Here is a 15976-nt window from a genome sequence, read left to right on the forward strand (position 1 = left end):
TTTTTGGCTAATCGGAAATGACTAAAATAGGGTTGATTGGGACTTCTATGGTACGTGCGTGTGCATGATTTCCTTTGGCGTGCAAAAGTTGGTTAAAATTCGATTTAGCCAATTTAATCCATGATATTATGCAATTTAGGTGGCTTGGCAAAGTTAGTTGGCTATGGTTTCGATTAAAATAATTTATTTATTTAATGGAGTGAAATTTTAATTATAATTTTTTAAAAGATTAAAATATAATTTTATATATCATTTTATAATTTAAAGTATAATTTTATAATTTTATTAATTTATAAATTTCAAATTTCTTTAAAATACTAAACTAACCTGTGCCATTAAAATCAGTAATAATAAATCTTAAAAATATATATGAAGTTTAGTTTAATGTGCAATTCTATGCATGTACTTTGGTCTTGTTCAATTTTATACATGAAATTTTGATTTGATTAAATCATCATAAATTATTAACACGATTATTGATATAACATCATTTTATGTTTATATATTACATACACATGTAATTATATTTATCTAATATAAAAATATATTGATGTATTTATTTCTTTAAATATGCATGATTGAATCAAAATTAAAATTTCATGTGTATATTTAAATTACAATTAAAATTTAATGTATATAATTGCATCAAATTAAAATTCATATATCTAATTACACATTAAATCAAATTTCATATATAATTTTAAGATTTATTCTAAATTAGTAAAATAATAACTATCAATTTTATTTCTATAATACGTAGAAAGTTCATTCTTTTAATTTAAAAATCAATATTCTTACCTAATTTTGAGATCCTTTTAATATTAAATTGTAGTTTTTTTATTAATTTTGAATTAAAATATTTAAAATAGTATTTTTAAAAGTTTTAATTTTAAAAAGTAAGAGATATAATTCAAGTTGGTTTATTTATGTTTTTTTTATAAACTATTTATAATCCATTTCGAAATGTGTTTCAACATACTTAAACTCATATTCTCATACAATGACAATAATATAATGCAAACTGAATTAAGACTCAATCGACTATTTTTTTTAATTTGATGTTGACTCAATTTTTTTATTAATATTATAGTTACTTGTACAAATAAAATGTCTAGTTTTATATGTGTACTAGATTATTCTTATTCAAAGCCTTAATCCATATCAATAGCTGGTTGGGAAAAGTAAAGTTTTTTTTTTTTAAATCTGCTATTAGTCTTTGTACTTTATAAATGTTACGGATTTAGTCTTTATATTTTAATTTGGTCATTTTTAGTCTCTATACTTTAAATTTTTTACAATTTCAGTCGTAACCAAACGATAATTGTTAAATTCATTAAGTTACACTCTGGTATTTCCAAAATTTGATACGGCAAATATATTATCACATGTGTAGTGTCATGTCAATTTGTTAATTTTATATATTACACACTAAAAATCCAATTAATGAATTAACGGCTATCATTTGCGTCAATATAAAAATTTAAAAATCCAAAAAGCATAGGGACTTAGAATGATTCAATTGGAGAATATAGACTAATTCTATAATTATACACTTCGTACGAGATTGGTAATTGAATTAAACTAGAAGGATTTAACTTTTACTATTTGATTTAGGACTAAAATTTCAAATCTCAAATTTCAAATTTCAAAAAGCATAGGGACTAAAATTAACTAATTTGAAAAGCCCATATACTAAAATTAATTAAATTAAAGTACAAAAACTTAATTCATAATTTTCAAAAGTATAAGGACCAATAACAGAATTTAACCTAAATGGTTTATCACATAAACAAATAATAATAATAACATAGTCAAAGTTTCTCCCTTACCAGATAACAGGTTACAGGTTTGAGCTTCTTTCGCTTGCGGGTCCACGTCAAAATCCAAGCGTAAAAGAAATTAAAATATTACAAAATAGATACTGAATTATTCAAAAGTTTTTATTTTTAAGTTATTGAGCTATTAAAATTATTATTGTACTGTATTTTTTAACTTAGATACCATATAGTATATTAGGTGAAATTCACGAGCTAGTTGTAATATTAGCCCGATTTTCCATTAGTATGGATATTAGATAATTTCAATGTTTTTGAAATCTGATTAGTATTCAAATCGATCAAACTATCAATTTTTAATTCGATTGAACGGTTGAAAGTAAAAATTTATTAAAAAGTAAAAAGATAAAAGTTCAATGGATTCAATTATTATTTTTTAGTTTGCTTCATCTGATTCATGCCAGTTCACAAGTAAATTGATTTTTTTTATCAATCATCATACTGCTATTCCTATCAACCACATTAGATAACTTCTAATCACATTGAAAAAGAAGTTTACAGTCTTGAACTATATTTAATTTAAAAATATATATATATGTTATCATCTTAAACTCAGGTTAAGGTGAAAAATATTTTTAATTTTTATTTTTAAATTTAATGGTATAACATTTTGAAATAAAAAAAATAGGATTTAACAAAAAAAAATAGGACCTGAATTTTGAAACTCGAAAAATAAAGGATTAAATTTATAAAAACAAAAGTATAATAGACTAAATTTTAAATTTACAAAAAAAATAGATGCTATAATCTTTGTAAACATTTAAATAAACTTTTTTTTATTTTGAAATTTAAATTTTAGTCCCAATTTTTTTTTTTACATATATAAGAGACGAACAAAACAACTCTAAACTCGGAAACTAACCAGCGAATGTTTCAAGTTCTAAAGTATTTTGAAATTTTTAATTCATTTTCCAACTAACTCCCAATTTTTTCAAACTTTGCTTATACGTATACTTACTTATAATCTGTTTGTAATTTAGGGTTTGGGCATGAGAGTGCTTAAAGTTCCTGATCTTTTCGATCTATCAACGATTATGGTCTCCGACTTTTCACCCGGCGGAGCTTTCGGTTCAGATACCACTGAACCGGACTTCGGTTTTGCTTTTAACGACAGTAACTTTTCCGATCGGGTATTGAGGATTGAGATCATGCCGGATTCGCCGGAGACGAAATCCGACGGTGACTGTTGTTCTTCCATCGCTGACTGGGCACGTAATAGGAAGAGACGAAGGGAAGATTTCAAGAAAGAAATTGGTTCGTTCTTCTTTCTGTTATTGACATTATTTTATATAATTTTACTTGTGTTTCTTTTAGGTTTTGACGGTTTCTGGTGTTCTTGTAGATGTCGTGCAACGTCAGGAGCAAGTCTTGAATTGTAACGTGCCGGACACTGTGGATGGGTTAACATATGAAAATCGAGATGATGATGCTGTGGCAATGATTGAAGGGTCGCCTTCTGATGTTGGATTGAACTGCAATCAAATTGGTAACTAGTAAATTTCATGAAGGCATTGTTTTTAGTTGATCTTTTTATTGTAACAACTCAAACTACTGCGGTTTCTTCATTTTTGTGTGTGTGTCTGTGTGTGTTTGGTTGTTTGTGGCTGCTTATTCATAAATTGCTAAAAGAAAAAAACAAGAAAGTATCACACTAAGTCGAATTTTGACTGGAAATGAGCAAATGGGTCGCAATAAACCATGGATTCTGTTATTCAAGAACGTTAATTTTGAACTTTTCCTTAGCTTTTTTGTATTTGAGAGCAAAATATTAGTTACCATCTGATTGCAACGAATGAACCTTCTTGATACAGGTTTGGTATTTTTGTAGGGAATGATACGGCTTATGACAATTATTCATCTTTGAATAAGGATCATTTGACAGTTCTAAGAGTTAATATCATTCATATAAGTTCTCCAATTTTAGCAGCTAAAAGTCCATTCTTTTATAAGGTAAGGGATTGTGGTTGGTTTCTGCCTTTATCATTGGTTGGCTTATTCGTGATAGACATACTTGTCTGTGCCTCTTGTTGCAGTTGTTTTCAAATGGAATGACAGAGTCAGAGCAGCGATATGTAACCCTCCCGGTACATGCTTCTGGTAAATGTTAAGAATATTAAATATTCCCATTACAGTTTCCTGTTTCTGTTTCTGTTTCTGTTTGGCCCTTATGATATGAACCCAATGAACAAAGACTGCTTTCATGTGGGAATCAGCTATGTATTTATGAGTTGATTCATGCATTTAATTGTGATCTAAAAGATCATTATATTCTTTATTAGGTCATATTACTTATTGACTAGGTAAACCATAAATATGACCTAGTACTGTTTGTTTTCTTCTTTTTTCCGAGCAGAAGAAGCAGCTCTCCTGGACCTCCTTAATTTTATGTATAGCAACACCCTATCAACTACCACTCCTACTGCCTTGCTAGATGTGTTGATGGTGGCTGACAAATTCGAGGTTGCATCATGCATGAGATATTGTAGTCGATTGTTACGAAACCTTCCTATGACCTGTGAGTCTGCCTTATTGTATTTGGATCTTCCTTCTACTGTTTTAATGGCAGATGCTGTTCAGCCACTGGCAGATGCAGCAAAGCAATTTCTTGCTGCAAAATACAAGGATGTAACCAAGTGAGTGCTGTCATTATCTACAATATTAAATGCTTATTTATATTTTTGAGTAATTTCTATCTGTAACAAGGTTGGTTTCTTTTGTTAATTGTTACCATATGTATTTCAATATGTTTGGCATCCTTTTGTTGATATTTTCTGGTTTTATTTCGAAGTTTTTCCCTTCAAAATTATGGTCATTCTTCTTTAGAAAACTACGAGGGCAATAATTGCAATCTTGTATAACATGGGTACATTAGTGTAAAATTAAGTAGCTTGGATGTTGGTGGTCTGAAGTGGCAAAGTTAGTGAAGTTGCTGTCAACATTTCATTAACTATTTTTTGGGGGTCCAATTTGTAGATCTTTTAATAAACTAGTTTGTACTGTGTTTCTTTTTCAGGTTCCAGGATGAGGTTCTCAACTTGCCTCTTGCTGGTATAGAGGCAGTTTTTTCCAGTGATGATCTCCAGGTAGCTTCAGAGGATGCTGTTTATGACTTTTTGCTGAAATGGGCTCGGACTCATTACCCAAAACTGGAGGAAAGGCGTAGAGTTTTCGCTACACGCCTTGGCCGACTAATCCGTTTTCCGCATATGACTTGCAGAAAGCTTAAAAAAGTTTTAACCTGCAATGACTTTGATGCAGAAATTGCACCCAAGGTTGTGCTCGAAGCCCTCTTTTTCAAGGCTGAGACACCACACAAACAGCGTGCTCTTGCATCAGAGGAGGCGAATGCCCCTTATCGCCACTTTCTTGAACGGGCTTACAAGTACCGCCCTGTCAAGGTTGTAGAGTTTGAAAAGCCAAGACAACAGTGCGTTGTGTACCTGGACCTGAAGCGCGAGGAATGCGCGCATTTGTTTCCAGGTGGTAAAGTTTATTCACAAGCATTCCATCTCTGTGGACAAGGGTTTTTCTTCTCCGCACATTGCCATATGGACCAGCAAAGCTCATTCCACTGCTTTGGGCTATTTTTGGGAATGCAAGAGAAGGGACCCGTCACTTTTGCCGTTGACTATGAGTTTGCAGCGAGGTCAAAACCAACCGAGGATTACATAAGTAAGTATAAAGGTAACTACACATTCACAGGTGGAAAGGCCGTTGGCTATCGTAACCTGTTCGGTATACCATGGACGACATTCATGGCCGATGATAGTAATTACTTTATAAATGGTGTCCTCCATCTCAGGGCTGAACTAACTGTTAGACAATGAGATTGAGCTAGGTTTATATAGTATTATATACAGTCCATTAGATTACTATATCAGTTACTGATACGCACCATGTGTAAATACATTTGGAATCATAGAATTTTGAATAATTCTATTCAATGCATATTATCATTATGATTTTCGAAAATTGTGATGATTTAAGGGAAAAGGGAAACACAATAACAGTATTGTACTCAACAATCGAGATGACTAGGTAAAAATATATATATTTCCTGCCATTGAAATGGGCATTTTTGTACATTCAACTTCAAATTTGTTCCTTTTCAGGCAGTTAGACATCAACAAAAGTTGGAATAGGGCTCCACAATTGATACTAAAATTTCAGACAATCTTTTACTTTCATTGGATGCTTTGTACATTTGGTCTTCGTTTCATTTGCATGGTAATCACTAGATTAATGACACCCTAAACCATGTTTAGTATGTATTAATCAAAGCTCTCAGTCTAATGGTTTTCCATTAAACTGATATAGCTTGTTTTGTAGTAACTTAAATTGATTGAAAATGAGGTTTTATGTATGAGAATGAAAATCCCATTTAATAAGAAACTTAAGATGTCAGAATTCGAAATTTTAATGAGAACGGTCCGGAGTAAAGCAAAAGTGTGTAATCTTCGATCTGGGACCTGAAAGGTTTAATAAGTGAAGGGGCTTAAAAGGAATTTTGGCCAATATTCAATAAGAAAGGTGAAGCGGGCTAAAATTTATATGGCCAGCTGAGCTACTCTAATATCAGAGCCAGGTTTCGATCCTGGGACCTGTGGGTTATGGGCCCACCACGCTTCCGCTGCGCCACTCTGATTATTGACTTTATTTTACAAATACCTTTATTTAACTATAAAATATCCAATATCCTTTCAGCTGTCAATCTCACTCGTTTACTTTTTAAGTACTTATCTCTTCAACTTAATTATCGTCCGCTTTGATTCTTTCATAAAAAGAATCTAATTAATCTTTTTTTTAAGAATTAAATTAAATATCATAGAAAATCAATCGATTTGACGAGTAATTTAAAAAAAAAAGACTTTTATATTTATATTACTAATTTAAAATTGAAATATTTATTTTTGTAATATAAAAGAATTGAGAATAAATTAAAATAATTTAAACAGAGATAATTGTTATTACAGTAGCAGTAATAAAATAAAATACATTTTATTACAAAAAATCGTACAAGAGGTCCGCGAAGATAGCCAATGAGAACGCAAGAACACAACCCAATTCTCCTATTTTTTTATTAAATATTTCTAAAAGAAAGGGTAAATTACGCCCCATGGTCACTGAACTATTAATAGGTTCATATCTTGATCGCTCAACTTCAAAAAGTTATCATTGAACTATTCAAATGTTTTATTTCAAGTGATTGGGTTGTTAAAATCGCATTTGTATGGCTTTCCCTGTTCACATTGCCTACATCAATAGAAACCTCTCATTCCCTTCTCTTTTACATATTAAGTTTTTTTATAAAACAATTTTAAACATCATGAATTTTTGAACTAAAATCTAAAAAACTTTTTTCTTCGATCTTTGACATTGAGTGTTAAATAGACTTTGATTTAATGTATGTTCTACTTGTCGATGAATACAGATCCATCATATTGATCATTGAATGGTCATTTGGAGCTTACTAGCCGAAAAAAAAAACATTAACAACCTAGTGACTTAAATAAAACTTTTGACTAGTTCAATGACTATTTTATAACTTTTTGAAGTTAAGTGACTAAAACGTAAACATACTAATAGTTGAGTGACCTTGGGTGTATTTTACCCAAAAAATTATTATTCAACCTCTCATCCTCTCCTTTTTAAACCTTTTTATTATTTTTATTTTTTCTCTTTACTTTGTTTTTTAGCTATTTTCAGCGACTACTAAACAAAATAAAAATTAACCCAGGACAGGAGGATCTCTCAGCTACTTTTTCTCTCAAAATTTCTCCAATTAGCTCTGTAATTTTCTATTTTGTTTCTCTTTATTTTAGATTTTTTTTGGTCCGTGTTAATCTTCGTTGAAGGCGATCTAGCTTTGATTTGAATTTCATTTTTTTTTCTTTTTTCCTTTTAAGATACTTTTTTGTTTGTTTTAGGGTTTAGGCGATGGCTTCAAAGCGGATCTTGAAGGAGCTCAAGGATCTACAGAAAGATCCTCCTACCTCTTGCAGTGCAGGTTCAATTTCTTCTTTCTTTTCTCTTTTTTCTAGCATCAATTTCTTTACTTCTTGTTGTTTATTCTTTTCATCCTTTTTTAGTTTTGTTTTCATGAAACTTCACTTCTTTTTTAATTTTTTTTAAATCATGACATGAGATAATTATTTATGTATATGATGGATCTATAGTTTTTATTAGGGATATGATGTTGATCATGATGATTCCATTGATTAAAGTTTTAGATTCACATCATTGGATTCTGTTTCATTCTAAATTGTTAATGGTTTCCTTTTGGTGCCTATTGATTGTTATTCATTTTCATGTTATTATAGGTTAATTTGTGAGGAAATGATCATGTTTTGGAGAAGAAACTTTTTTTTTTAAATATTGCATATCAGAGCTTATTTTTGTATCATTAATTCAGTTAAATGTTACTTGCTGTTTTGGTTTTTGCATCTAGCTGATGTTTTACTTCATTTTACCATTGAAATAAGGCCCTGTTGCTGAAGACATGTTTCATTGGCAAGCGACTCTTATGGGTCCACCTGACAGTCCATATGCCGGTGGAGTGTTTCTAGTCACCATTCATTTCCCTCCGGACTATCCATTTAAGCCACCCAAGGCACTTAATCTTATTCCTTAGCCTTCTATTTTACGTTATTTCTGGCTTAACTGAATATTGTGTATGTCTACTTTTCTTGACTGTGTATATAACTGTAACTGACTTTCTTTTACGTTTTAGAAACATGCCATTTTATGTGTCTAGAGACAAAATTGCATATCCCTCTATATACTGCATCAAGTTCTTTTTCCATGCAAGTCTTGTATATGTGACTCTTCTTTTAATTGACCGATGTTCCTACATCCCCCATTCTACGTTTCAACCTTTGGAGGGATATGTATGAGCATAAATGTTTTAAAGCCTTCATGTTATTTAGCTAATTCCTTACTGTAAATACTCTGTGACCATGGTGTCTTTACAGGGTAAATGGCTTGTGCAAACATTGCTTGGCATTGAAATGAGTAAAAGCTAACTCTTTGTAGCTTTTGTTAGCTTATTCTGTTACACAATTATTTTCCTTTTGGCATGTATGCATGCACAGTGGTGCATGCATATGCATGCTAGGTGTCTAATGGTTTAGTTTATATGTGAAAGGCTATTATTAGGTGGTTTTCAGTGCCAAAGTTTACATGATCTATTGTTATTTTTAACTTTTGTAAACAGTCTCAGGTAAGCCTTCTCTGTTACATGCAGATAGATGTTTCATTATGGCTCCTCACATTTACTATATACTTTTGTTTAAACAAAGCTACTGTGCATGGACACCATAGGAATATTTATAATTTTATCCAACAATGATGTCGCTCAAATAATTTAAGATAGAATACATGAAATTTTTTTAGAGAAATATATTTGTATGCTATTGATACTGGCTTGTCAATCCTGAGCTAGACTCATGCTAATTCTCGTAATTACATGGTGATGTTATTTCATACTCTTTTTCCGCCTTAATGGCCTTCTAACATACTCGTTTAGCAGCTGATTCATGACTAGCAAGTTTCTCATTTAGTTTTGTTTGGTTATCTTTTTTTCTTCTTTTGTACTTATTATTTTTATTATTATATTTTCCCCTTGAATTCAGGTTGCATTCAGGACAAAGGTCTTTCACCCTAATATTAACAGCAATGGCAGCATTTGCCTCGATATTTTGAAGGAGCAGTGGAGCCCTGCCCTCACCATATCCAAGGTTATTGTTCAACATGTATTGAAGCATATACATATCTTAATTTGAATAATAATACATTTCTCTGTTATGTCATCTATTAGCAATTCTTCATGAAACCATTAAAAAATTGCACTGGTTTAAAAATGAACGTTAGAGCAACCCTAGCATTTCATCTACTGCCCAAGTAGTTTGCTTTGCATCATGTATCTTTTGGTTGCTTTGGTTTTACTGGTATTTGAAGTGTGGGGAATGTGTTCTTATTTGTATTTTGATTCTAGGTATTGCTCTCAATCTGCTCACTTTTGACGGACCCAAATCCCGATGATCCCTTGGTGCCAGAGATTGCCCACATGTACAAGACCGACAGGGCTAAGTACGAGACAACTGCTCGGAGCTGGACCCAGAAGTATGCTATGGGTTAGTGTGCTAATATGCATATAATAGGAGGGCTTTATTCTATGTGGCTTTGATCTTCAATTTAATATGTACGAATCAATGAAACAGTATGTGTGATCTGTCTCTCCAACTTATGTACTGGACCAAGCCCTCCTTAAAACACATTCGTTGCCTTAATTGTTTGTATGGAAATTATGTTTCAAGCTTTGAAAGTCCCCACTTTTCTAATAACCCCCCCTGTTTTCAATCTTCTGGAAAAAAGAAAAAAAAAAAGCTGATCAGATCAGCTGCTAAACTCCGACTTCAACTCCGTCGTGTTACAGTTAACAGCAATCTGTAAGGTGTTGTTTGTTACTGTCTTCTTGAGTTTCACAATTCTAGCTCACGTTGTGAGATTCTGATTAAAAATGTCCTTTGGATATGGTGCAAAGAAGTAAATAGAGTTTGAAAAGGTAAAAGCGTATAGACTTTTGTACTAGGAGTTGGATTAAGTTTTGTCCTTTGTATTAAAAAAGAGGCAATTTAGTTCTTGGTAGTTAGATCAAGAGTAAATTGATTTTTGTTTTTAAAAATTTTCATTCATTTTTACAGTTAATAACGAAATAATCAGATTGTGACGCATGGCACTTCACATGTACCTTATGTTGAGATATATGAACCACTTTGTAATAGTAAAAATGAATGGAATTTTTAGACTCTAGTAAAAGGGTCGACAAGTATCTTATTAAATGTATAGTAAAATATTAAAATAATAATTATTTTAAAAAAACTTGTGATAATTTTTTTAAGTTGTTAGTGTACTAAATATTAACACTTTATTTGTTCTTTGCAATTTGTTTCTTTTTCTGTTTGTGGAGAACTAGTTGCTCTTAGTATTTGAGGTATTTGAGTAAATCATTACAAATGAGGTGGAAATCTTTTATTTATAGTTGAGTACAGTTTATATTATATCAACGGTTAATATCAAAGTTTATCTATCTTATTTATTGGGACTTATAATATTCACTATTATAACTCGAATTTTATTGAAGTGTTTCACTAAGCCATCAATGTTTCAAATAAACTAGTTTATTCCACAAATTGAGTCAATTTGAGTAGATCAAATGAGTCTCATTAATCAATTGACCTTCATGAGATGTTTTGTATGTGTTCATCACGAACTTCGATTTTTGGCCCATGACGCTAGAACATACTTCCTTTTTCTATTTATATTTAAGAAGTTACATTAAATGAGCCAAAGTATACAACATTATAAGTGTATTCGAATTCATATTATTCAATTTTTTGCCACACGTCTATTTTATTAAATATACATCTATAATGATATTAATTAAATTTAAACTCAATTTATATAATATAGTCAAGCTATTATGATTAAACTGAATCTGTTTTGTAATACATGTAACACATTCTTATTATTTTCACCTCGAAAAAGAAAAAGAAAACCATCATGCTTTAATGTTAGGGTTGAACACGAAAGTTGGAATAATTGAAAATATCGACATGTTTAAACGAATTATGGAATATAAATAAAAAAATCACGTTCACTTCAATTGAATTGTATTTTTTATTTAATTTATAATTATTTTTATTTTTATGAAAATAAATAAATATTTATGTTTAAAATAATGAAAATAATTTTAAAACACTAAAGAAAAAATATTTTTCAAAAAGTTATTATATAATAGCTATTGATTATTTTTAATTAACTTGAAATTTTAATTTTAAAAATATTTATAAAAATATTAAAACTTCACTGAATAATGTTGAAAAGCTATTAAAATAAATCCAAAAATCTAAAATTAGTAAAAGAAACAGACAAACAAACAGAGCCGAACGTGAACTCACCCTTCATTAATGGGCTCTACAACATTTCTTCAAATTTTTATTAAAAAGATGAATTGAACGTTCAAAATTTAATTTTATTTTGAAATACAATTAATCCAAATGATTATTTTTAGCAGCATCACAGCTTTCCAGAATAAGCTAAATCCATTAGGATTTGAGAGACGAAAAATGGAAGATACAGCAGCAAAAAGAGAATTAGCAAATGATAGAAGATTAAAGAGACTAACACCAAAGATTAAAAAAAAATTGACATTATCAACGAATCCCAACAATTAATATCTAAACTCACAAAAAACAACCCTTTTAGGACTCAAATCGAGACCAACCAACCATTGTTTCACATAAATTGTTCAAATGCAAAAATTAAAAAATCAAAATCAAAAGCTAAAACAGAAATCAGCAGCGTGGATGAGGTAAGTGAGCACCAACGCCACCAGCATCAACACGTACGCAATCCCTAAATCAATTGAGTTCCCTGTCGCGCCCCAAAAAAATAATAAAAATTTTCTTAATCATTTAAAATCTAAAATGGCATTTGATCTCGGAAGCCAGATCTAAAACGTCAGTAGGAAATTTTTTTTAAAGAAAGAACTAACCGTCGCTTGTGGGAGCAGGGGCGGGAGCAGAAGACTGGGCATCAACAGCCGTGGCAAAAACAAGAGCTGCAAAAACAGCCATGAAACAAACCTTGGGAACTGCCATTCTTCCTTATAAGTGAACAAATGCTCTCTCTCTTTCTCTGCGGTGTGCCTCAAATGTTAAGCTTTTTTTTTCTCTCTCTCAAAGAGAAATGGCTGAGCAGTAGAAAGAGAGAGAAACAGAGAAGGAAATTTGATTCTTTTGACGATGTTGATAACGAATGGCCAGAGAGAGGGTTGAAGAACATGATTTTATAATATGAATACTTTAATTATATAAAAATAAAAAATAGTAAATTACATAGTTAAATTATTAATAAATTTATGTTTTTTTATTAAATTATTCGAAAACTTTCGTCACTGAACTTAAAATAAAAACTTTCGAATAGTTTAATAAATATTTTGTAACTTTTTAAAGTTGAGTGACCAAAATATAAATTTATTAATAGTTTAGTGATTTTGGGTTTATTTACCCAGATTAAAAAAGAGACAATATATCATTTGATACTTGAGTTCAGTTTTAATGCTCAATTTGATACTTAAATTTTTTGTCTTAATTTGGTACTTGAGTTCGACTTTAGTATTTAATTTGATACCTAGATCAAATGGCATCATCGGATCCAATTAATGTTTGGCACATATGCTCTAATAAAAAAATATAGATACTTATTTGGGACAAAAAAAACTCAAATACCAAATTAAATATTGAAACTAAATTGAAGTACTTCACTTGAAAAAAAAATTAGGCACCAAAGTAACAAAAGAAACATTTAAGCTAAACTCAAGATTAGGAAAAAATAATACTTAGTTACTAAATTGAACATTAAAGCTATATTCAGATACTAAATAGTAGATTAACCCAAAATAAAATTAATTTGAGTGCAAATCATAATATTACGGTATAAATAAAAGAAGTAGAACTAGTCCAATGTCTCTTCCCATTTTTGTTTGTCTTTTTCTTTGGTGACAGTTTGTCACATTAGTTGGACCTATCTGCTTGCATATGGGAAGAATAATATATGATTATAGGTTAAAGTACCTAGAAGGTCCCTGTATTGTAGGCACTAGATCAAATTAGTCCCTCTATTATTAAATATATCAATTTAGTCTCTATACTGATAAAAATAATTAAATAAGTCCAATTTGTAACAAAAGCTAACATGTACTGGATAAAAAATGTCCTGAATTTTTTCAATTGCAATTCAATTCCAAACATTTACAGAACCATAAAAAAACTTTTTAAATATTAACTAAAATACAGATCGACAAAAAAAATCAGAAAAAAAAAACATAATACTTCTTATTAGTTTGTTCTGTCATAATAAAAAACATATTAATTAATTATAAAAATATATAAATATTATTTAAAAATAATTAAATAATTTATATTTTATGAATAGTTAATTGAATGAATATTTTGACTTAACTCATTAATGAATCCATTTGAATCTCCTTAAAAAAATATTTTAAGATAAAAAAAATATCTTTTTCCATTTTTTTTTAAGACAAAACAGGCCCTTAGCCGAACAAGTAGTATATTACAATAAAGAATCCGACCCCTTAATTTTTGTCAAGTTGTATTTTAGGCCCTAAAAAAGTTGTTAAAAGAAAATAATATAATATTTTAATCCTTATAATCAATATTTTTTTAAATAATTATGTTTGCCATCAAAAGTTTTTAATTTGACTCTTTTTCTTTATATAGAATTTGTCTATTTTTATGATAAATTTGATAATATTTTTAGTTTAAATCTTATTAATTCTACTAGCTTAATATATTTATTATGTTTCCAGTTAATTAATAAATATATTTATATTAACTATAGTATTAATTTTTTAATCTTATGCAATAACGTTCTAATATTTAATAAGATTTTAGCATTTCAATAAAACCTTATATTTTATTTTATCGTAAAATATTTTTGTCTTTAATTTAATTATTTTGCCTAATACTAAATATATATATTATGAAATCTCGACGTGTGATTTTACTTGAAAATTTGAAAGTTTCATTTGATTTTACTTAAGTGTTAGTGGAAATTTTAAACTCACACCTAAAATTATAGTAAAATATTAAAAGATACATGTCCAACTTTTAAAATTATTTGTAGAATATAAAAGATACACTATCAATGTACTAAATACTCATCTAACGTGAAATATTAATGATAAATATAATATTTAAATTTTTTATGCTTTGGTTAAAGTTTGTATGACAACAATTTTATTAGCGCCACATAGTCGCACCGTTAACAATAGTTGATAGATATATCATAATTTTTTTAGAGTTTAGGAATTTTAGTTGGATTTAAGCATGACATTAACAAACTTTATATTTGCCTAAGCTCGTTGCGGTCCAATATACGAGGTTAATATTTTGCCTAAGCTCACCCATATTTGTAAATAGAGTTGTCCATAGGTCGAGCCACCCGACTTAGCTCGAATGCTTGCCTGAAAATGGGAGGGCTTAGACAAAAATATAGATCAGGGAAATGAGTTTGGGCAAAAAATAAAATTCGTTTAGAAAATGGGTTGGGCCTCCACTAAGGTGTTTTAGCTTGGGCCTAGCCTGCTACAACCTGAATTTGCAATAAAAAACCGTTGCTGTTTTCTCACTTTTTACCATTGTTTTGCTACCATTTCATTATGATGTTGCTACTCTTTTGTTGTTAATGTTTGAATATTATATAACACTTATTTTATTGTTAATCTTGCTACTATTTTAGATGTATTTGCTTGTTAGGTTGCACTTATCTTAATGTTATTTAAGTATATAGACTTTTTTAAATTTATTTTCAATTTGTTAGAAAATATTTATTTTAATATTTTTAGTATAGTTGGTGTATTATATTTTTTAGATTTTTTATATAAAGATTAAAATTTTAAAAAAAGTATTACAAGCGGGTCGAATTGGGTTTAAATTTTAGCATTTTTATCTGGGTTGGGCTTGGGCAACAATTTAGACCTATTTTAGAGTCGAGCCTAAGCCTAAAATTTTGTTAGGACTGAACCCAGCCCATGAACAATTCTATTTGTAAATAATTAGCTCAAGCCTGTTTTAAGTTGCCCATGTCGTTCTTTTGAAAATATTAAAAATATCTATATTATTTTAATTTAATATTTAATAGGGTGATCTACATCCAAGGTCACTCTAAAATAGGGTGTAATTTACTCTATTTAATAATTATAGATAATTTTATTTGTTAAACTTTTATATACACGTGGCTTAATATTTTATTAGTATTTACATTATAGTATTATGTATTATTATAGATTTAATTTTATGTGTTATAAATACCTTCACAAAAATTATGTACTAAAAATTATCTAATATATAAAAATAAGATAATAAACATTAAAAATGGGCGGGATTGAACTTGAGCCCAACTGATGTTTTAAACCGTCCTAATTTTTTGTCTAAACCCTTTTAAAATTTAAGAAGACCTTCAGATTAAGATAAATAACTCAACTTATGAATAAATCTAATTAAAACACAATTTAAATAATAGAACTTATTTTAGATTAAAATAATTTCGAAAAGTCA

General features: G+C 29.4%; 2 protein-coding genes and 1 non-coding gene across 4 annotated transcripts; 2 read left to right on the forward strand and 1 right to left on the reverse strand.

Moving 5' to 3' along the window:
- The first annotated feature begins 2625 nt into the window (after positions 1–2625).
- On the forward strand, positions 2626–5779 carry LOC107904475 (BTB/POZ domain-containing protein POB1). Its single transcript, XM_016830862.2, has 7 exons — positions 2626–2720; positions 2816–3089; positions 3178–3321; positions 3664–3785; positions 3869–3932; positions 4189–4468; positions 4849–5779. Exons 2-7 carry the CDS (start codon positions 2825–2827, stop codon positions 5660–5662), a joined length of 1689 nt encoding a protein of 562 aa, XP_016686351.1. The 5' UTR covers positions 2626–2720; positions 2816–2824; the 3' UTR covers positions 5663–5779.
- A 629-nt stretch (positions 5780–6408) lies between these two features.
- TRNAM-CAU (transfer RNA methionine (anticodon CAU)) lies at positions 6409–6480 on the reverse strand. Its single transcript has one exon. It is a non-coding gene; the product is annotated as a tRNA-Met (tRNA).
- A 1003-nt stretch (positions 6481–7483) lies between these two features.
- LOC107904474 (ubiquitin-conjugating enzyme E2-17 kDa) lies at positions 7484–10161 on the forward strand. Of its 2 annotated transcripts, none has more exons than XM_016830861.2 (5): positions 7484–7625; positions 7763–7842; positions 8318–8445; positions 9467–9571; positions 9829–10161. In XM_016830861.2, exons 2-5 carry the CDS (start codon positions 7773–7775, stop codon positions 9970–9972), a joined length of 447 nt encoding a protein of 148 aa, XP_016686350.1. In that variant the 5' UTR covers positions 7484–7625; positions 7763–7772; the 3' UTR covers positions 9973–10161. The 2 variants fall into 2 exon arrangements, with proteins under 2 accessions (XP_016686350.1, XP_040961384.1); XM_041105450.1 differs by having other exon boundaries at positions 7517–7625; positions 7742–7842.
- The last annotated feature ends 5815 nt before the right edge of the window (positions 10162–15976 follow it).

The sequence above is a fragment of the Gossypium hirsutum genome, chromosome D11 (assembly GCF_007990345.1).
Source record: "Gossypium hirsutum isolate 1008001.06 chromosome D11, Gossypium_hirsutum_v2.1, whole genome shotgun sequence".
Taxonomy (NCBI): Eukaryota; Viridiplantae; Streptophyta; class Magnoliopsida; order Malvales; family Malvaceae; genus Gossypium; species Gossypium hirsutum.

Bases quoted from the DNA above. Each gene is read 5' to 3' on its own strand.
- LOC107904474 (XM_016830861.2), top strand. From the start codon at position 7,773: ATGGCTTCAAAGCGGATCTTGAAGGAGCTCAAGGATCTACAGAAAGAT. The intron at 7,843-8,317 runs GTTCAATTTCTT...CATTGAAATAAG, and splicing joins TCCTACCTCTTGCAGTGCAG to GCCCTGTTGCTGAAGACATG. The intron at 8,446-9,466 runs GCACTTAATCTT...CCTTGAATTCAG, and splicing joins ATCCATTTAAGCCACCCAAG to GTTGCATTCAGGACAAAGGT.
- LOC107904475 (XM_016830862.2), top strand. From the start codon at position 2,825: ATGAGAGTGCTTAAAGTTCCTGATCTTTTCGATCTATCAACGATTATG. The intron at 3,786-3,868 runs GTAAGGGATTGT...CTCTTGTTGCAG, and splicing joins AAAGTCCATTCTTTTATAAG to TTGTTTTCAAATGGAATGAC. The intron at 4,469-4,848 runs GTGAGTGCTGTC...TTTCTTTTTCAG, and splicing joins AAATACAAGGATGTAACCAA to GTTCCAGGATGAGGTTCTCA.